This window comes from Pinus tabuliformis, chromosome X, assembly GCF_031772625.1.
Source record: "Pinus tabuliformis cultivar Carrire ecotype Pingquan chromosome X, CPIR1, whole genome shotgun sequence".
Lineage (NCBI taxonomy): Eukaryota > Viridiplantae > Streptophyta > Pinopsida > Pinales > Pinaceae > Pinus > Pinus tabuliformis.
The window spans coordinates 180,633,919-180,657,364 of record NC_142308.1 but is presented as its reverse complement, the minus strand read 5'-3'; the positions used below and the strand labels follow the sequence as shown (position 1 = coordinate 180,657,364).

The window sequence follows — 23,446 nt, the reverse complement described above, 5'->3', positions numbered from 1 at the left end:
AAAGAAATAGAAGAATCTTCCAAAACAAAGAGATGTCGAAAGAGCAAATCTGTGGAAAAACTTTGAGCCATATTCGAGAGACCATCTTAGCGAACACCTAGTGCACAGAGGACTAGGAAACAACACCGGAAGAAGACCAAATTTTAAGGAAGCTGAACCTACACCAAGGAATGGTGGCTCCACAGATGTGGAAACAACCCAATATAGGGTGCAACAGTACCATGCACTTCTCTCGCCCCTTGACAGGATTCATAAAGTTAAATTTCGATGGAGCATCCAAAGGCAACCCAGGCCCGGTGGGGATTGGAGGCCTCTTTCGAGATGACCAAGGCAGAACAAAATGGATTTACTCAGACAATGGTGGCATCATGAGCAACAACGAAGCCGAATTGATGGCAGTACGTCAAGGACCGGTAATAGCAATCAGAAATGGATACAACAACCTGGAAGTGGAAGGAGACTCCCAAATGGTAACGCACATAATTAAAAACCTTAATAATGGAACCTCATGGGACAAAGTTAATCAAAGTTGGAGGACGGCTATCCTAATCCAAGAGCTGGAAATTATTTTAAAAAGATTTGAGTACATGATCATTAAGCATGTCAGAAGCGAGGGCAAGAGAGCAATATATTTTCTTGCAAACCGGGGAAGCCAGGAACAGGGAGGGAAATTGGATAGTATATGGGTGACACATTCAGAAAAGCCAGAATTAGAAACGCTTAGAATGATATTAATCGATGATTATAATGAAGACACGATCCAATGAAAATAGAGACAGAGGGTCCCCGATCGAGGTGTGGAGAAAAGCAGACGAGGGTGGCAGGAAAAAGCATGATTGCGACAGGATAGAGGGATCCTTTCCTAGCTGTAGCATCGTCCTTCCCGCCATGGTAGTGTACCGCATGTCAGCGCACATCTCAAGAAATTGGAGTGGGAGGAGTGGAATGAAAGAGGAACACAAAATTGGTGGCGGTAGTGGGACAGGTGGTTCATATCACTCGAAGGTGGCAAAGGGTAGAAGGAAAGGTAAGCCATGCTGGGAGGAAGAGGAGCAGGGCATAATGCACAGAAAGGGAGCCTTTATAGATAATCGTGATTTTAGGAAAGGATAAAAGGAAGGATGGCACACTTGGGCCGCGGAAGGGGGTGTAGAGGCAGAGGACGCTCAAGTCAGCAGAATCGAGACGACCCGTCAACTGCATCACCAACTAGCCATCACAGGGGAAGGAGATCCATGCTAACAGCAGTTCAGGAAGCTTCTAGAGCTTACAGAGAAGGAACGGATGATGACATCCGCCAGTTTATTCAGGAAATGGAGGCAAACGTGATGGAAGAACAGTCTAACCCTGAGATAGAAGAGTGGGTAGAAATAATCCAAGATCTTGGTAACACTCGTGGAAGGATGACGCTCTACTGGCAAGCTCTTCATGTCTACTAGGTTCTAAAATGCCTTCTTTCGAAGGCGCTGGAGCAAGTTGCAGGGGAAATGGCTGAAATCGCTCAAGGGATGCCAAACCTGAAAGAAGAAATGAAGAATTTGCAGGTGATTATGATTATGCAAGATAACAAGTTGGATGAGATCCAACAAAGGCCGGCTCAGATGGCACAAAAAACTCAAACTCATGCAGAACCCATGGATATCCCCGTAAATGCGGATGAGAATGCTGATGACCGGAAGGAATGATCCTTGAATGTTTCTTCTGTTTTTAGCGAATAGTTCTCTTTTTTCAGTAGTTTTATGCTAGTTCTTAGATTGTTAAGTATTTTTAATTGTTTAGTGCACATAGTCCGGAGGGAAAGTCTAGTGAAATTTTGTTTCTGGAATGCTTATAGCAAACTCAGGTGGCCAATAGACTTGGTTTCCCCTCGGGGCAAGTTGAGGCCACCAAAACGATGAATCTGGACTTATTGGTCAATATAAATAGAAAAGGAAGGCACTACCTACACTTACAAAAAAAAAATATTTGGTTTTCATTTTTTTAAATGAATTAAATAAAAATAAAAATACAACACAATTTCAAGTAAATTTCAGTTCAGTTCACGTATGAAAGGTTAGGATGTATGAATGATTTAAAATTCAATTTAATTTTTTATTTATGATTTCTATATTTTTAATTTCCAAAAAAAATATTCATAATTTGAAGTTTGAGTTAAGAAATTTGTATTATATTTTGGTATTCTTTTTATAGGAATTTCTATATGCATTTGAAAAAAAGAATCCAACAGCGAAATCATGATTTCTTAAAAAAAAAAAAAAAAAATTATTTTTTAGTGAAGTTTGAATTAAGAAGTATGTATTATATCTTGGTTTTTTTATAGGAATTCCTGTATGCATTGGAAAAAAAAATCCAAAAGTCAAACCATGATTTCTTAAAATTATCACCATAAAATTTGCGACTTATAGCATGTAATTTCAAAATATACGGAAATTGCCAATGATGGTTCATAGTGATTTTTTAAATATAGTTTTAAATGCATAAATAGATTTAATGCCTAGTGGTATTTGAAATAGAATCAAATTGGTTATATTTTAGTTAAATTGGTTAAAAACCTCTTATCTACTACAATTTTGAAACTTCAAAATCTTGAATTTGATTCCAGAAAACTACCGAATAGCATTAAACATCTTATCCACTCCAATTTTGAAAATTTAAAATCCTCAACTTTAGTTTCTAGAAAATTACCAAATAGCATTAAAGACTGTTATTTGGATGAGTGTTGGATAGCTTACTAAGTTTGAACATGCTCCTTATGAAATTTCTTATTTAACAAGGTTTTTAACCTTAAAAATTTTGTAAAACAATTTTGAAAACATCATGCACAAAATTGGGGAGAAATGGATGAAAATGTTGATTTTGAACTTTTGATTCATAAATAAATTTAATACTTTAAAACCTCTTATCTATTCCAATTTTGAAAATTCAAAATATTCAACTTCCAATTCCAAAAAAATACCACTAGCATTCAACTTTTTATCCACTGGAATTTAAAAAATTGAAATCCTCAACTTCTGATTTTAGAAAACTACCAAATAACATTAGAGATCGTTATACAACAAGAATAGACTTTAGATACCAAAAATTTTACGCTACATTTAGTTAGTTATTTATACTTTAAATACCGAACATTCTATGCATGTTACATTTAATTAATTACTTAAACTTTATTTGGATGAGTATTGGATATATTACTAAGTGGTGGGCTCTAGGCAGGTTCGTTAGTTATGAAGTTCCTTATTTAACAAGCTTGGCAACCTTAAAATCTTCTTAAAACAATTGCTAGAACATCATGCAAAAATTTGAGAGAGATTGAAGAAAATGTTTTTGAAATTTTGATTCATAAATAAATCTAATTCCTCAAAACCTTTTATCTATTCCAATTTTGAAAATTCAATATCTTCAACTTCCCATTCCAGAAAACTACCAAATAACATTAAACCTCTTATCCACTCCAATTTTGAAAATTCAAAATCCTCAACTCCCCAAAACTACAAAATAACATAAAACCATAAAACACATAATAGATTAGGATACAAAATATAAAATACACACTTTTTTTCTTGAATTTGAGGGTGTATCAGGCTACCAACCTGAGTTTGAGCTGCTCCACAAGCTGGTTGGAAGAAATCATGCCTTAATTTACTTCAAAATTTCCTTATGGGCTCCCTAAGCTGGTTGGAAGAAATAACGCCTTAATTTACTTAGATACGATATCAAAATTTACATATAACTTGTAAGTAATTTCTAGGTTTTACAATAACTAACAACATAACTAAATAAAGCAACCACACCTTAATTTACTTTAAAATTTCCTTAAGGGTTCTATACCATATCAAATTTTACATAACTTGTAAATATTTTTTAGGTTTTACAACAAAGTAATGGCATAAGTAAATAAAGAGTACATCCCTGATAGGCTCATACCACAAGTCTAACAGTTTTGAACGAGAAAGCATGCCATATTCAGACGCTAACAAATTCAAGAGTGTTGTAGGGTAAATTAAAAGATTGCAGGGATGTTATTTCCTTTTCCAATTAGCAAGAAGGAGCAATGGCATAGGATAATGTAAGACCATAAAACCCATAATTCATCAAACCACAAATGGTTAGATGCCAAAGGCTCGAAAGTTTTTTTTGCAAGAGAGTGAATTCTAATGCTAGTAAATAAGGCATTAAATTCTGTTATCAATATTCATATGGCCGACAATTACTCCCATAATGTCACATTAATCCTGAACAACAAAGCTTGAAAAAGTATAGCACGCTAGCCATAGCCTTGCCATAGCCCTGTAGTCCCATAATCTCCCATTAATTCTCAAGAACCAGATCTTGAAAGAATATAGCAAACTAGCCATAGCTCTGCCATAGCCCTGTAGTCTGTACTGTACCCTGTACGTACAAAGCAATCGAACTAGATCACCCATGTGTATCACCTATGTATAATATGTACATTATGATTAGATTTTTGTAAACTCAACCTTCATTATAATAAACGTTCAACCTTCATTATAATAAACGTCCAATCTGATGTGCACAAATTTTCACTAACTGTAAAATACGTGCTAAAACTTAAAATAAGTCCTGTAGGACGTCAATTTCAAGGCCTGGGTGGCACTCTTTACGGACGAGGGGCTTCTCTCTTTGGTGGCACTGCGTCCTCCCCATGACAATCGCCTTGTGCAAGCAGGAGCCATCGTCGACAAGGGCGTTGCGAATGGTATCAATGTCCGGTGGATTGTCAATGAGCAGGAAGAAGATCATAATCAGGAGAGCCATTCATCAGGAGGGCCCTTCATCCTAAAGCTCAGAGTTAGCAGACAAACAATATAATATCGGATCGAAGTTCTGTTAACACGAACGATATGATATCTAAGGGATTCGCAAGAACAGAAAATATCATTATGTATGGGAAAGCGAGAACTCTGATGGTTAGAAGACTTTCCACGGGGAAAGATGAAATATGCGAAGGAATGCGAATGCGAATACTTATAAAGACGAATAGGAAGAGCGAACTGTTCATTCGCCGCGTTCTCCCTTGGCTAGTGTTGATTGTTATGTTTCGTCGACTTGGCCACTAATCGGGACAGGTGGAGAGGGACCCTAATGGCCCCAATCGTTTTACTAATTTTGAACCAATTTCGATGGCTAGACGAGGGTATTGACCCGCCTGTAACCTGTTCAATACCTTGGCTAATACACGTGTGTTTGTAAAACGCCCTTCGTTGAGGCAGGGGGCGCGACAGTCGATGCTGAACTTCATTGTTGATGCCAAACTACTTTATATCTGCTTGATGGCAAAGATTCAAATGAAAATATTTGAAATTCATTTGAAATTAAGGTCTCATTAAAAGTGAGAATACTTCCTCTTTCGACACGACATCCCTGTCCCGGATGAAATTCCATCACACAGATGGCGTGGAGTGGAAAAAAATCGCCAGCCCATTTCACTTTTAATTGAATATCATTATCAACGTTATAACATTTTTAATTGATTTGATTTAAAACACTGACTTAGAAAATAAAGCAGAAACGGTTATCAACTCGAGTGGAAAAAAAATCACCAGACCATTTCACTTTTAATTGAATATCATTATCAACGTTATAACATTTTTAATTGATTTGATTTAAAACATTGACTTAGAAAATAAAGCAGAAACGGTTATCAACGCATTGCCTAGACTCATTGTGCCCGATACTTCCAAGCTTTTATCTGAAAGGCAGCCTGGTGGGGTTAAGGTCAACGGGTGCGGCCCCACCGACAAGCCAGCATGGGTCTTCAGGGCATAGGTATTTTGGGAATTTGAAGGGTCTTTTTGAATTTAACTAATATTTTAAAATATTGTTCACTAAAGTTGAGTTTCAAATTAGTTATATTTTTTTTTAATTAATCAATATTTTTAATGTGTTATATGAAATGAGTTTTGGTTTTTTGGGCATGCTGTTTTGATAAATTATAGTATGGGCTTATAGTTGACAAACAATGAAAATGAAAAGTTGACTAGAGATTGTTCTTTTCAATATTCAAAATAACTAAATAGATTACATTCAAAACATCAACAATAAATGAGTCGAGTAGAACTTGACCAAACTCAAGTAAAATTGAACTATCTATGACACCTAGCAGACAAGAGAATCAAATGTGATGACACCCATCAGATAGTGAGATTAATATCTCAACATCCCCTCCTAATCTCAATTGTTACATGTCGAGGCACTTATAATGCCTAGTTGCTTTCTTTGAAATTCAAATACATTCTTGCCCAATGGCTTTGTGAAAATATCCGCAAAATGATCTTTGGCACCACAAAAACCAAGTACTATACCCCCATCACTCACAAGCTCATAAATGAAATGAAATGTGTGTCAATGTGCTTGCTCTTTAAAGATGATTTTTTGATAAACAAATTGTTGAACTATTATCACAGTAAATTGGAGTTGGCTCCTTTTGAACATTACATAGATCTTTCAATAATCTTCTCAACCACACTGCTTGACAAGCTGCTGAATTTACTGCTACATGTTCTACCTCTACTGAAGATAATGAAACTATTGATTGTTTCTTGGATGCCCATGAAATTAGAATGGTTCAAAGGTCAAACACATATCCTGAGGTGCTTTTGCAATCATCGAAACTCCTTACATAATCGATGTTTGTATAACCTGAAAGTCAACAATTTTCAGAATGTGTATAGAAAAAACCATAGTCTATTGTCCCTATAATATACCTTAAGATCATTTTTGCAAACTTCCAATGAGAAATCTTAAGTGACTGCACAAACCTGGAGACAAATCTTGTTGCAAACATAATATCAGGTCTAGTTCCAGTGGGATACAACAAACTACCAACTAGACATTTATATAACCTGGGATCAACTGGCGGTGTTATATCTTCTTTAGACAATTTGGTGCCTTGAGGAATTAGTGTATCACTAGGTTTGCAATTGGGCATTCTGAAATTTTGGACAATGAGAGGCATATTTTGGTTGACCAACAATAATTCCATTACCAAATTGGTGAATTTCAATGCCTAAGAAGTATTTCATGACCCCTAGATCTGTGATATCAAACTTTGTTTGCATTACTCCTTTTAAATCTTCTAACATCATATTTCCTGTATAAAGAAGATCATTTACATAAAAGCATACAATAAAAATTTTACCTTCATGAGCTTTGATATGCAAAGTTGCCTCATGGGTGCTTCTAGAAAAACAACTTTTTATGAAATAGGTGTTTGGAGCTTGCTTCAAACTATACATAGGTTTCTTCAATCTGTATACCTTATGCTTATGTCCTGGAACTTCAAAATCAAGAGGATGCTCTACATAAACTTCTTCGTGCAATATACCATTTTTACTTCAAGCAAATAGACATTACATTTTTGTTGAGCTATTATGGATAAAATGGTTTTTACAGTGCCTAACCTTGCTACTGGAGAAAAGGTTTCATCATATTCAACACCAAATTGTTGTGAGAATTCTTTGGCAACCAACCTTGCCTTATGTTTATCAATCTCTCCTTTTGCATTAAACTTGGTCTTATATACCCAATTTACACCAATTCTAGTTTTGTCTCTTGGGAGATAAGCTAATTCCCAAGTCCAATTCTTCTTTATGGCAGTAATTTCTTGGTTCATTACATCAACCCAATTCTTTTCTTTAACTACTTCTTCAAAATGAGTTGGTTGAGATGAAGGATATGCAAACATATTTTGTTAGTCAAACTCATGCTCCTGCTCATATATTTCTCTGATGCTTCTTATTTTCTGATTGTCTTTTGATGATGTTGAATCGTTGGTGGATTCACTACTTGAACATGTAACATTTTCATAATGGTATTACTCTTTTTCAACCTGGAATCTTGGTGGTTGTGGTGGATAAAAAGACTTATTTGAATCTTCATTAACATCATTAGACCAAGATTTTTTTTCAATTTTTTTTTTTACATCTCTTCTTAAAACAAACTTCTTGGTAACTCGATTGTAAAGTCTGTAGGCCTTTGAGTGCTCACTATAGCCTACAAAAATACATCTTTCACTCCCATCGTCAAGCTTCTTTCTTAGCTTCTGAGGAACATGTGAAAATGCTACTGATCCCAAAATTCTAAAGTGAGATACATTTACCTTTCTACCATCCCATGCTTCTTGAGGTGCTATATCTTGGAGACTGGTTGTTGGAGATCTGTTGAGAAGAGACATTGTTGTCAAAACTGCTTCAACCCAATAGTTATTTGACAACTTCTTCTCACGAAGCATACATCTAGCCATGTTCATGATCCACATATTTTTTCTTTCTACTGCTCCATTATGTTGTGAAGTATATCTTGTTGTGTTGTGCATTATGATTCCTTGTTGTTCACTAAAATATTTAAAGTCATTAGATTGTATCCTCCTCTATCGGATCTGAATACGTTCAAAGGCTTTCCACTATACTTTTCTTCTTATGCTTTGAATTATTTGATCCTTGAGAATGTATTTGATTTATTTTTGAGAAAATACACCCATAAATGCCTTCTATAATCATCAATGAATGTTAGAAAATAAATACTACCGCCAATGGACTATTTCTGCATTGGACGACATATTTGTATGGACTAGCTCTAAAGTATCTTTCTCTCTACAGGAAGATGTGGGAAAGCTATATCTTTTATACTTTGCTAGAACACAAATATCACAATTACAATCAATTGCATTCATAGTAGGGAGACCAATGACCATTGAATGTTTTTGAACAAGACTTAGACTTTTGAATGGGATGTGGCCATACCTAGATTCCATAGCTAAGACTCATTTATTCTTGAAACATTGTGAACAAAAGACTGTGAGAGATTTAAACTCCTAAGAGACAATGGAAACATCTTATTCTTGGTTTTTTCAACCTTTGTTATCGCTCTTCTATTTGGATGTTTGTAATAGATATAACATGTGTTCCATTGAAATATTACATCATAACCATATTCCATCAATTTTCCTACACTAATAAGGTTATGCCTCAGTTGTGGAACATAATAAACATCAAGAATGTATTTGTGTTGATTTGGTTTAGTAAGAATAGGGAAAATACCTTTCCCTTAAGCTTTAATACAAGAATGATCTCCAAGAGTAATTTATGATTTTATGGAAGCATCAAGATAAGAAAGTAGATTTTTGTTACCAGTCATATCATAGTTGCAGCCACTATCCAGAAACCAAAGGTCCTTGTTGTGAGTGTCTTTAGAAAAATGGCAAGAAAGAAACATTATTTCAGAGGATTATCCTTCATTCTTGGAGAGATGGACACTACCTCTTTGCTGATATGACTGTGTCTTTCTACATGCATGTTCATAATGCCCAAATTTCTTCCATTAATAGCATTGGAAATTTGATTTTCTCCATGGTCTGCTTCTCTGAATTTGTTTTGTGGAGGTCCCCACTTCTCTGTTGCATGATGATGTTTTAATCTTCCTCTACTTCGACCTTTGCCTCACTTGTTGTCGCCTCTATATCCTCTACCTTTACCTCTGTCAAAAGAAAGTTGTTCTTTGAAATATTATTCCATAGAATATTCTACCAAGTTGAGTCTTGTTTGATGTGCCAGAAGTGATCCAGTTAACTATTCTACTGAGAATTTTATAAAATATTTGGATTCGAGAATGGTTCTTACAATCATTTCATATTTCTTAAGCAGACTTGGAAGGACTTTAAAAAAAAATGATATGTAATGGTTTCAATAATGAGTATGATCTGATTGACTATTCTGATGACTCTAGTCATGAACTGATCGACATTATATGTGTCAATCATCTTTAGAGTTTCAAACTAAGCTCTCAGTGTTTTCAATTTCATAGTCTTCATCATATCATTTCCTTGATACATAGCTTTGAGGATTTCCCAAGCTTCATTTGTTGTGGATGTACGAATTATCTTGTCAAAAATAGAATCATCGACTAAGTTTTGTATCCAGCATTTGGATATGTGTTATTTCTTTCTGAGTTCAATAGCTGCATTCCATTGATTATTGTCCATGGCTGCTCATGCTTCTTGGATCAACTCTACATAGGAATTCTGAACTATATCCCAACAATCTTGAGCTTGCAGAAATGTCTTCATTCTTAAAGACCAAACTCATAATTTTTTCCAAGAAGAGTCGGGGCCTATGGCAAAGCGCTGGAGAAAGCCATTTTTTTTAACACAGATGTGTGTGCTCTTTTACGGTCTTCTTTCCAAGACAAAAAATATTCCTTAAGGAAAATGAAGTGCCCTCTACTTTCTTTATAACAATTTCAAGTTTTTTCTTAAATTAAATAAAAGAATCTTTTAATTTCAATAACAATTTTCTCTCCTAAACTCTCTCCTTTCAAGCCTTCAAATAGTTATTTTTTAAAAATATTTCAAAGATTCTTTAAGAAAAAACTTTTGTTAACGTAAAACAAAATTTCCTTTTAAAACAAATATGCATGAGCCTTTTCAAAGGACTTTTATGTTTTTTAAAAAGAACTTTCCTTTCAAATATCAATATGAACTTTGACTTTTCGAAAAAAGTCTCTTCTTTTGAACACTAATGTTATTTGACCTTCAATCCTTTGAAAAATGCTTCGACGACTTTATTTTTTTTGTAACATCCTCCGGTTAAAAGCTCATGTAATATAAGTTAATAAAGGTAAAATAAGATCACAGGAAAGGGACACTTATTCCAAGTTAAATGTTTGGCAAAATATCCTAGTGGGGATCACTTGGTGTGTTTTATGGCTAAGGGAAATTGCCAAAGACAATGGCTAAGGCTTTGGACAAGTAAAAAGGCATTTTTAGCACATTTATGAAAATAATGGAAACTAGGAGAAAAGGAAGGTGAAAGGTGACATGTTGCATGTGAGGAGGAAAATGAAGGAAAATAATGGAAAATTGAAGAAAACAGAGGCCTCATTAAAAAAAAGGCTTCTGAGAATTAGTTTGTAACATTTTCTCAATTTATTTTTGAAATTAGCTTCAGAGAGAAGAAGAGCACCAAGAGGAGAAAGAATGTAAGCAAGCAAGGAAAGGAAAGGAAAGGAAAGTAAAGAAAAGAAGGACAAGGAAAGCAAAGGAAGGCAAGGATCAAGTAACTTCAGCGGGGATACTTGCAGGTAAGAGATTGCATGTATAATTCTGTAGTTGGTTTTTACTTGCATGGTATGTGCATGTTGGTATATGGTTTTTTTTTCTATAATTGGTATGGATTTTTCCAATATTCGATAGTGTATTCTAGCATAGCCTTTCCATTTCTGGATAGCCATTATGTGATGGAATTGTTCTTGGTTTGAGCTTTTGATTTCCGGATGGTTTTGGAATCTGAGATGAGGTGGTCTTAGAAAAATTCCTAAAGGCCTATGAATCCCTTGACTGGTAATGGCGAGATAAACGGTAAAGGTGGAGATAGGAAAATTCCTCAAGGATGGTGAAGAAATACTCAGGCATCCAAGACAGGTTTTTTTTTGTGATCTCGACACTAGTTTAGGTGTGGTCGCGGTGTGGACAGGGTGGAGGTGTTTTAACCTATGGATTCCGTTGGATTTAGTTGGATTGGTTTATCCCATGAGATCCCACATTCATGCTCGGAGTATGGCACAAGGTTGATTAGCTGAAGAGAGATTTTGCTTACTTTCTTATGTTTAATAAAAGTTAAATTTCTCTTTCTTTTGGTAAGGAAATGTACTAGATATTATGTGGCTTTAATGGTTTTATTATTATGGTTAATTATCTATTTATATGTTACTTATAATCATGGTTATATGATAGTTCTCAATCATGGCTCTATTCATTTTTTTAATTGTAACTAAATAAATAATGATTGTAAGACCTAATTGATGATATGATAGTTAATGTGATAGGGACCCTTCTTGTTAAACCACAATTATTTTTTCAAACACTTATGTTTAGACTTGAATTCATGACCTGTAGGTTGCATATCTACCAAGTGTTTAACAAAATCTTAGACTCGACTAGGGAAGGTCAGGTCAATTCCTACAATCAATTTTGGTTTGTAAGCTTCATCTTCATTTCTTTTATGAGTTCTGGAAGTTTCATGTATTTATAGGCCTAGGCTTAGCCTCAACACTAGAAAGTAGCCTTAATTCTCGTAGTCGTTGGTACAACACTGGTAGAAAAATGCCACAGTCACTGATGCAGCCCTATGGGAGAGAATGGTAACCCATAGTCACATGGAGGCCTTGGAAAGGGAGTGAATTGGGCTCAAGTTTAGTGAACAAGTAATTTGTCTCAGGTGTTGGACACCTATAGGGGTTGGGTTACTCTTGGAGGTCCTGTGGCACTTGAGGCAGGTAAGTAAGGTCTTCAATTATCGACTCCATTTCTTTAAGGTCACATAAGAGGTTGAGTCATATCATAGTGACCCTCGGCTCATGTTTACCCAGGGATAGCCAGTGAAAGTGGGTAAATGCGAGAGGAGGGAGTTACAGTTTTTTGCCCTCATTTGTTTGTGAAGTTACGAAGGGATTTTATGCGCAAATGTGCACCCTTTTTGTTTTGATAGGGTGCTTCAATTATAAAAATTTGATGATTTCATATGTTTATCATTTATTTTATAGTTTCTTCTTGGCTGAGATGCAAAATCGATGCACTGAGCCCTTTTTACAGGTGCACACATTTGCTTTTCTCCTCAGCCTCTCATGACCCTTGCTTCTTCTTTCCAAGCCCAAAAAAAAATTGAAGCGCTGCTCTCTCTGGAGTCTTATACAACCTAGTTCTCTGATACCATGACAAAGAATGAAAATTAAAAGTGGAGCAGAGATTGCTCTTGTCAATATTAAAAATAGTTAAATAGATTACATTGAAAACATCAACATTAAATTATTGTAGTAGAACTCGACTAAACTGAAGTAAAATTGAACTTCCTATGACACCTAGCAAAAAAGAGAATCAAATGTGATGACACCAAGCAGAGAGTGAGATTAATATCTCACCAATGGTTGCACTTAGAGATGCATTCTACAACCCAATAAGAGGGCGATGCGTGCTTATGTCTGTGTTCAACGTGGAGTTTACATATGTCTCTCTTAAATAAATAAAAAAGACTTTCTAATTAAAAGGAAAATATGCGCTATAATAAAAAGTAAAAAATAGATGTACATATTTGTTAATATTGCAACCTAATCTAAAAGAGATATATAAAGTAGCATATATAATTTTAAAAGGAAATAAAGAATGGTTATTATTTTTCATACTCATATTTAATTCTTGCTAAGTAGTATTAGCGTGTATTTAGAAATATATTAATAACAATAAAACATTATATATATATATATATATATATATATATATATATATATATATATATATATATATATATATATGAAATTAGAAGAAATAATTTTTTATGGTTAAAACATTTAAAGTAGTCTCACTATTCTATATTTTGGTCATTTTCATGTGTGTATATAATAGTCGTGTAGATCTACTTTAATAAAAAATCTAGTAAGTATTCAGATGAATCAAATCTCTCTACAAAACTAGTTTTCAACTTTGTTTCAATCAAAAATATGTTTGTACCTCAATAAATTTGATCCCTATCCGTGTTTTCTATATCCATGATTTAGATGGATCTATATTAATATTATAACAAAGTCTGTTTACAAATTAAAAATTCCCAATGAAAAAGGATGAATATTAGTTTTTAAGAACTTGATTTGTTTAAATGTTTATATGTTTAACTTATATGATAATTATTTTTAATAAGAAGAAAAAAAAATTAAAAAAAAAATTCTAATTTACATAATTTTATGATTTTTTAAATTTTAACAATGTGATATGTATATAAAATAAATGTTTTGATGTTTACTATGAATGGTTGTCTATTAACATTTATGAGTGATTTAATTTATGTGATTACATTATTTTATAGCTCATTATTAAAATTATGATTAATTTAATGAATATTATAAATTTTGAAAATGAAAGATTTTAAAATTATAGATATAACAATATGGAAATTAATTTTACTAATTTATGGATTTGTTATCAAAATTAAAACTAATATATGAAAATGATAATTAATGAAATGAATATTGTCAAAAAGCATCTCATTCAATTTTTTCATTTTAGTAATGTAGGAAGTCATTTGACCAGTTTCATATGTCTATAATATAATTATATTCAAAGATTCTAATTTTTTTTATAAATTTATTATATATAATTCATAATACTAATAAAATAATAATAAAAATAAAATCAACCAAAATATTTTTTTAATACAAATATTAAAAAATACTATAAATATTAAATATAAATTTAAGGGAATGATTTAATAAAAATTTCTTAATAATATGAATTGTGCTTTTTATATGCAGTGGTTAATGGATTAATGTTGAGTTTGGGTTGATAAATGATGCAATGTACTAAAGTAAAGGCAGAAATCTAAATATTATATGATTTGGAATCTTTCTTTAGGAGTCATTAAAATTCTATATATTATAACCAAAGCTTTAATAAATCAATCTTAAACCTATATTGAAATAGATCTAAATTAATCTATATTTTTGTATATTTTTTAATGTGTATAATACCTCTCATGTTCTCAAAGAAGAAAAACGTCAGTATAAGAGGGAACTCAATCATCCTCAAACAAATTAACCCACAAGAACATATATAATTGAAGATATCAAAAAATTAATAGATAGAATGTCAAAAAAATTAATAGATAGAATGATTTAATACAGTAATTATATACACATTGATTTATATATATATATATATATATATATATATATATATATATAGATATATAAATGACAAAGAATGAAAATGAAAAATTAGAGGAGAGATTGCTCTTCTCAATATTCAAAATAATTAAATAGATTACATGGAAAACATCAACAATAAATGACTAGAGTGAGACTCAACTAAATAGAAGTAAAACTAAATTGTCTATGGCACCTAATAGACAAGAGAATCAAATGTGATGACGCCTAGAAGACAGTGAGATTAATATCTCAACGTCCCCTCCTAATATCAATTGTTACAAGTAGAGGCACTTACAATCCCTAATTGATCTCTTTAAAATTAAAATACATTTTTTCCCAATGGCTTTGTGAAAATATCTGCAAGTTCATATTTGGAACCACAAAAAGCAAGTATTATGTCCCCATCATTGACAAGCTCACGGATGAAATGAAAATGTGTGTCAATGAGCTTGCTCTTTTTGTGAAAAACATGATTTTTTGATAAAGAAATTGTTGAATTATTATCACAGTAAATAGGATTTGGCTCCTTTTGAATATTTATAATATATTTCAATAATCTTCTCAACCACATTCCTTGACAAGATGTTAAATTTGCTACTACATATTCTACCTTTGTAGAAGATATTGAAATGATTGATTGATTTTTTGATGCCCATGAAATCATATTGGTTCCAAGATGAAAAACATACACTAAGATGCTTTTGTGATCATCTAAACTCCCTGCATAATCATTGACTATATAAATTGAATGTAAGCAACCATCAAAATGAGTGTACAACACACCATGCCTTTGTAGAAGATATTGAAAAGATTGACTATTTCTTGGATGCCCATGAAATCAGATTGGTTCCAAGATGAAAATCATACCTTGAGGTGATTTTGTGATCATATAAACTCCCTACATAATCGTTGTCTATATAACCTGAATGGAATCAATCTTCAAAATGAGTGTAGAACAAGCCATAGTCTAGGGTCACTCCAATATACCTTATGATCCTTTTTGCAACATTCCAATGAGAAATATTAGGTGACTGCATAAAATTAGAGACAAAACTTGTTGCAAACATGATATCAAGTCCAGTTGCAGTGAGATACAACAAACTACCAACTAGACTTTTATACAATGTGGGATGAACTAGTGGAGTTGCATATTCTTTGCTCAACTTGGTGCCTTGAGAAATTGGTGTATTAGCTAGTCTGAAATTGGTCATTATCAACTTTTGGATGATGTCAGTGGCATATTTCTGTTGACCAACAAAAATGTTGTTAGCATATTAGTGAATTTCCATGCCTAATAAGTATTTCATGCCCCTAGATCAGTCATATAAAACTTTGTCTGCATTGTTTCTTTGAAGTCTTCTAACATCATATTTCTTATATAAAAATATCATCAATGTAAAGGCATACAATAAATATTTTACCTTGATGAGTTTTGTTATACAAATTTGGCTCATGGGTGCTTCTGCAAAACCCACTTTTGATGAGATAGGTGTCGATGTGAATGTACCAAGCTCTTGGAGCTTGTTTTAAACCATACAAATATTTCTTCAATTTCTATACCTTATGCTCCTTTCCTGGAACTTCAAAACCAGTAGGTTTCTCTACATAAACTTCTTCCTACAATATACCATTTAGGAAGTCAAGTTTTACATAAAGTTGATAGAATTTCCATTTGTGTTGAGTTGTTGTGGATAAAATGCCTCTCAAGTGTCTAACCTTGCTACTAGAGCAATGGTTTCACCATAGTCGAGACCAAACTGTTGTGAGAATCCTTTGGTAGCCAACTTTGCCTTATGTTTTTCAATTTCTCATTTTTCATTCATATTGGTCTTATATACCCATTTTTCACCATTTTTTTGCTTTGTCTCTTTTGATATTAGCTAATTCCCAAGTTCGATTATTCTCTATGGCAGTAATTTCTTAAAAACAAACTCGAATATGCATCAAAATTATTACATGTGATCATGGGGGAGAATATAAATCAACATAATTTAATCAATATTTTAAAATAAATGGGATTTTACAACAACTTACAATATCACATACACCTCAAGAAAATAGAGTTGTTAAGAGGAAAAATAGGACAATGTGCACATAGTATGACTCAAGGTACAAGTGTCTCTAATGGTTTTTGGGTTGAAGCCATTAATACAATTATTTATTTTAAAAATAGGATTCAAACAAAAAGTTTAGATCTTAAAACACCTTTTGAAGCATTTTATGTGTATAAATTAAAAGTGATTCATTTAAGAGTTTTTGTATGCAGGATATTTGCTCATATTCCTAAATATGAAAGAAGAAAAATTTATGCGAAGTCAATTATGTGCAAATTTATTAGTTATTGTATGGATAAAAAAACAAAAAGACTGTTTTATATCATCTCACATATATTTATTTCAAGTAGGTAAATGGTGTTTCATGAGAATATAGATGAATGTGATCAAACAAATAATACTAGTGTATTGCATGATATTGATGACTATGTCGAAATAGATACAAGTGTTGATTAGGAACAAGATTAAGTACAGGTTCAAAATAAAGAAGTATCAATCAATCATTTCAATCTAAGAAGAAGAGAAGAAGATGATAGCAGGAAAACTCCAAGAAAGTCATCACTCTACATTCAAGCACCTAAACGGTATAATGACCATGCATTGATGTCTCATGGAATAAATGTTGTAGAACCTTTAAGTTATGAAGAAGCTAAGGAATATAAAGAATAGAGAAGTGCAATGAATGAAGAATATAATTCTATAATGAAGAATGACACATGTGAATTAACATAATTAGTTAAAAGGAAATTTCCCATAGGATGCCAATGATTGTCTATATCCATGTTTAATACTTATGGCAATATTGATAAATATAAAGCTAGATTGATTACAAAAAGATATTCACAAAAAAAAGGAATTGATTATGAAATCACATTTGCATTTATAGCTAAGTTGAACACAATTAGAATAATTATTGCATTAGCTACAAAAAATAATTGGAAAATGCATGAGTTAGATGTCAAATCTACTTTTTTGAATGGTGAGTTAAAATAAGATGTTTATTTGGTTTAGCTAGAAGGGTGTGTAAAGAAGGGACATGAGCATCTTGTTTTCAAGTTAAAGAAATATTTATATTGTTTGAAACAAGCACCAAGATCTTGGTATGTGAATATTGATTCTTTCTTTTATGAGAAAGGTTTTGTGAGAAGCAAAAGTTATCCTAACTTGTACATCAAGAAAGATAAAGAAGGGAATATTACTTTGATATCTTTATATATTGATGATCTTATCATAATAGAAAGTGCATCCAAGTTGATCTAATAAATTAAAAGACAACTGCGAGAGGTATTTAAGATGAAGCATTTTGGTGAATTGCATTCATGTTTAGTCTTGATGTTTGGAGGAAATTTGGTAAGACACTATTCACACAAAGCAAAAATAGGAAAATCATTAAAAGGTTCAATATGATTGAGTGCAAGGAAATATCTACTCCTTTAGAACAAAAATGATAAATTATAAAATGATGATGGAACTAAAGAGGTGATGCAACTTTGTATCGTTAACTAGTGATAATTCTAAACTACGTGGGCCACTACCAGATGAGATATAACATATTCTGTCACCATCCTTAGTTATTTCATGTCTAAGCCTTTTTAAAGACACTAGAAAGTTCGCCAATATCTTAAAGAAGCAATTAATTTTGGTATTATGTATACTGATGAATGTAATGTTGATTTGACAGGTTTTTCCTGATTCAGATTGGGCTGGAAATCCTAATGATAGAAAATCAACCTTTGGATATGGATTCAATATAGGGTTGTGGATCATATCACGGAACAACAAGAAACAACTGATTGTTTCTTTTTCATCTACATAAGTTGAATACAAAACCTTGACCAATCCAATTTGTGAAGCTACTTGGTTAAGGAGGATTCTTGAAAATGTTGGACAAAAACAAAGAAGTCCAATAAGAATCAAATGTAACAACCATAGTTCCATTAACTTGGAAAATAATCCAGTTTATCATGGAAAAACAAAACAAATTGAAGTTCAACACCGTTTTGTACGGGAATAGATAAATTTAAAGGAAATTCACTTAATCTATTGTAATACAAGTTGAAATGTAGTTGAAATCTTTACTAAACCTCTTGGAAAGATGAACTTTGAAATATGTAGAAAACAACTAGGCATTGTCGAAAATTCGTCTATGCATCAAAGGGAGATGTTCAAATAATTTAGAAATGGAGTGTTCTAGAATTGTGAGCTGTTTGGTTAATGATTTGTTCTTTGATGGGTTGTACAGGTAGGCTGTTGAACTATTTTACCTGTTAGTTAGTGATATGAGTTGATTACTTTGTTGTCTGTGATATTTGTTTATTTTTAATATATTAGATCCAATTCCTTAAGATCTAGAATGTTCAAGATATATCACTTTTATATATGCAATGCTTAATCAAGAATTTGGATAATACAGTATGATCTCACATATTGTGAGACTATGTGATCTATTCTAATTTCTACTTTTCTTATTCTAGTATGTTTTCTATTAAACATAACATAAAATATATATAAAAAAATTCTTTCACATGACATGACCAGGCCCTGACACGGGGTAGGCCATCTGCAGTACACCTGGGTCTAGGCCATAGACTAGGTCCGTTTCTGCCGCAACTTGTCTGTAACCAGCCGACAACCCCCATTTCTTCGTTTCCTTCTTACCTCTCAAAATGGTGACTTGAGCTAGCGTTTTTGGTTTAGCGCTATAGGGTTTGGTGTTTGCCTGTGTCGGTTCCTCTGGTTTACGATGGCAGTTGACATAACCCTTGGAGCAATAATGCAAGGTGACCTTATAGATTATTCGGAGGACCCCCTTGAGGGCATCTCCATTTTCAGCAGACAGACCAGCAACAATGCATATTTTCCATTCATTAGGGAGATCACTGAGGTTATCACTCCTCTTTCGTTGCTACCAAGAGAGCCCAACGTTGTTATCAACCTCCTAGAGGTTCCTGTGACCTGGCCGCCTTCCGTCGCGCCTCTCCTGACACCAATACACCATCATTTCAGCCCCAAGACTATCGAGTCTGCACAGGTGGTAGGATCTTCTGGTTTATCCTTCCCCCACCCCTCAGTAGCCTCACACTGCCCATCTCAGTTCCTGTACGGAGAAGCTCTGCCCATTTCTACCCACTCTTCCGCACCTTTGGACCCTTCTCAGTCATCTGGCAACTATACTACCGTCCCTCCTCTCTCGGACACCTTCCCTTCTCGCTCTGCACCATTACCTCCAAACCATGACCCTGAACCTACCCCTCAAACCCTAACCTCGAAGAAACCCTTGAGGGATCTGAGGACACGGAGCCTGCCCATGGGAAGAAGAAAAGGTGTGTCAAGCCTAGGACACAGGAAGTCTTCATTGATTGGGAAGAAGACTTTTAGTGGAAAGACACCATGGATATGGCAGCGACGGTCCTGGTTGCCAGGGTCAGAGGCAGGAACTACACCGCAGCTAGACTCAAATAGTGGGTTGCGGAAATTTGGAGCCATCACGTGCCAGATCTGCCTATCGTTCAAACCTTTGTGCGTGGCTGGTTCTCCTTCATTTCTCCCAAGATGAACGTACTAACTAGGTCCTGTCCTCCTTCTGGAACATCAAACAAGACCTGGTCATGCTAAGGAGATGGAGTCCGTTGTTTGATTCAGAAAGAGAACAACTTGGGGTGGGTCCAATATGGGTTCGCCTTCATGGCCTGCCTCTTCACTTCTGGACCGAGGATATATTCAGAAGAATTAGTAATTCTCCAGGGACATACCTGGATTATGATAGATCCTATCTCTCAACGACGGTCATGGCCTATGCAAGAATATTGGTTCACCTGAACATTAGAGGTGGTTTGCAAGAAAAAGCCACGCTCCACTCAAGGAATTACTACCGGATCCAGATTTTGGACTATGGTGGGGTCCCCTTTCACTACAGACGCTACCATAAGTTTAGGCACCTCTTCAAGGATTTCTCTCTCCTCACAAAATCAAAAATGGGAAACAAAGGGAAGACCTCATCAGTGGGGGGAGCACAAACATAGGAGGAACACTCAGATGAGGCTAATATGATGGACACTAGTGCAGGCGGATCTAGGCTTACCTCATCGAATCCGAAGAAGCATGGGAATGCACCCCTTCGGCCACCTTCACCTCCACTAACTAGGTCTAAGGTGGCTGCTGGAGTCACACTATCTTTGAGTATGTCCAAACCTAACCCTTACTCTGCATCCATTGTTTTTTCATCTGCAGATAAGGCTATCTCTAAGCAACATGGGTCGAATCTAGACAATCCTCATCTCTTTTTAAACCACCCAATTAGCCCCCACATTCCTCATATGCTTGATCCCTCACCAACTGCACCCTCGACCATACCGGAGCCACCAAAGGTATCAATCCCTGGATCTAACCCTGTTCCCCATCGATATCATCTCCGATCACATTCACACGCACCAATTTCGGATGCTATTGGCATTGGTCTTACTCCTTCCTCTTCCTCTCCGAAGCTCCCCCAAGGCATACCTTCCTCCCTGTCAAAATCTAAACAGAAGGTAGGAATGTAGGTGGCCTTCAGGAAGTAACTTTCACTCGATAGGGTCCTTAGAGCATTGAGCCCTCCTCAGGTGTATCCTGCATGAAGATTTTCTCCTTTAACTACATAGGGATTGCTAGTCCCGAGAAAAAACTAGCATTGAGGAGGCTTCTCCAAAAGGAGCCGAGTGATTTGGTCTTTCTACAGGAAACCTTGGGGTGGCAGCTATCATTTCTCCTCTATTGGAATCTCTGCTCCCAGGATGGAATTTCTAGGCCATTGATGTTAATGGACACTCGGGGGGCATTTCCTGGGATACAACCCCCGCATAATTAATATTTTTGGTTCCTGGAGGGTATAGGGTTCATAGGGGCAGACTTATACTCGACTGAGTTGGGAGCTAAGATTAGAATGATAACTATATAAGGGCCCTGCCATCATAGAGAGAACTTTTGGGAAAGGATTTTGGCAGCTAATATTTTTTAGTCAGATAATATCATTCTATGAGGAGACCTAAATTTCTCCCTAGGCTACTCAGAATCTTGGGGTCACCATGCTCAAGTCGATCCCTTAGCAAGCTTATTTGAGCAGCTCCTTGAACTTCACAGGCTCATAGATATCCCATCTGCCAAACTAGCCCCTACTTGGAGGAACAAAAGAAGCGGGGAGGCTAGCCTTGTAAGGAGATTGGATTGATTCCTCATTAAGGAACAATTTCTAGAGCAGGGTTATACTTATCACCAATGGCTAGCATCCAGTGGACTCTTAGACCATCTACCAATTCACCTTGAAATCTGTGGAAATATTAGCAACCTAGAGCTCCTTTCAAACTCAACTCCACATGGTAGGAAGATAACTCCTATTTCTTCCTAGTCATAGACTTTTGGAACGCTCACCCATCGGCAAGAGGTTGGAACATCACTGAAGGATTTGTGACTAATCTGAAGGAATTGAAGAAGATATCCAATATTTGGGCTCACAACAAGAGGTGTGCCAAAGAGAATCGGTTAAATGATATTGAACAAGAGATAGCCAACCTAGAGGATAACAGTGGAGGCACCTTCCCCTGAAATGAGCTTAGGGACAAGCTCACTGAATTAACACTCTTGAGAAGAAGCGTTCTCAAGGATAAAGAGGAAACCTGGAGACTGAGGAGTAGAGCTATATGGCTGAGGGAAGGGGATGATAATTCCAAAATTTTCCACAAATTTGCTAATGGAAGGAGGGCCATTAATACCATATGGAAACTAACAAATGAGCAGGGAACAGAGGTTGATACCTTTCCTCACCTTGCCTCCCTGGCCACTTCACACTTCAAATAGCTCTATCAGGCCCCCCCTAATGCTACCCTAGTAGAGGTCACTAGAGTAGCACAATTGTTCCCTTGGTAAATTGATAATGAGGAAGCCGAGTAGCTTAACAGAGAGGTCACTTTTGGGGAGCTCGAGGCAAAACTGAAATGATTTAAAAAGGATAAGATCCCTGTCCCAGATGGATGGTTTGTAGAGTTCTACCTGGCCTTTATTGACATACTTGGAAATGACCTTCTCAAGGTCATGGAGGAATGCAGGAAGACTCGATGAATGCATGGGGCTATTAACTCAACCTTCATTGCCCTCATCCCTATTAGCCTCCTATTGCAATAGGTTTCATATTTCATGATTGACTGTTTTACATGCCAAATATGTCATCTTTTCATGCTGCAAGGTTCCATATTTCCAAGAAGTTCCATTTTGAAGAATCATACCATTTTTGAAGAGTTTTACAGTTAAGGGAAATCCAAACAGCTTAATCTTGGCTCCCCTAGGTTTAAATTGCTTGTTTTAGAAGATAGAGAATGAATCTCTGTCCAAACAGCTTAAGCTTGGTAGATGAGTAGCTAGGTAGAGAAATGAAGGAGCCCAACTGCTTAATCTAGGCCCTTGGAAGAGATAAGGGTTGATTTAGGTAGGAGGGCAGTGAAAAGAAAAGAGGTAAATCAGGGTCTGCAAGCCTAAGTGCACCCACTCAAAAGGAAGAAAAAATGTTAGGTGTATTAGGCTGGGTAGGTAGTTTGAGGTTGCAGAAGCAAGGTTTTGATCAGTTTTGTCTTATCAAAGGAGAGCTCATCGCATCAATGACAGAAATGTCAAAGCATTTATTTTGATGGCAGAACTTTGGAAGAATGTCTAAT

General features: G+C 34.9%; 1 protein-coding gene across 1 annotated transcript; it reads left to right on the top strand.

Annotated features, from left to right (window-relative positions):
* The first annotated feature begins 1,487 nt into the window (after window positions 1–1,487).
* Window positions 1,488–18,579, top strand: LOC149139039 (secreted RxLR effector protein 161-like). Its single transcript, XM_089450563.1, has 3 exons — window positions 1,488–1,544; window positions 4,588–4,809; window positions 18,445–18,579. The coding sequence occupies exons 1-3, from the start codon at window positions 1,488–1,490 to the stop codon at window positions 18,577–18,579; spliced, it is 414 nt and encodes a 137-aa protein (XP_089306689.1).
* Window positions 18,580–23,446: the final 4,867 nt, after the last annotated feature.

What these genes read in the sequence shown, in the direction of transcription:
- LOC149139039 (XM_089450563.1), top strand. Translation starts at nt 1,488, where the DNA reads ATGGCTGAAATCGCTCAAGGGATGCCAAACCTGAAAGAAGAAATGAAG. An exon ending in AAGAAATGAAGAATTTGCAG is followed by an intron (nt 1,545 to 4,587) that starts GTGATTATGATT and finishes TAAGTCCTGTAG; the next exon opens with GACGTCAATTTCAAGGCCTG. An exon ending in CCTTCATCCTAAAGCTCAGA is followed by an intron (nt 4,810 to 18,444) that starts GTTAGCAGACAA and finishes TTGATTTGACAG; the next exon opens with GTTTTTCCTGATTCAGATTG.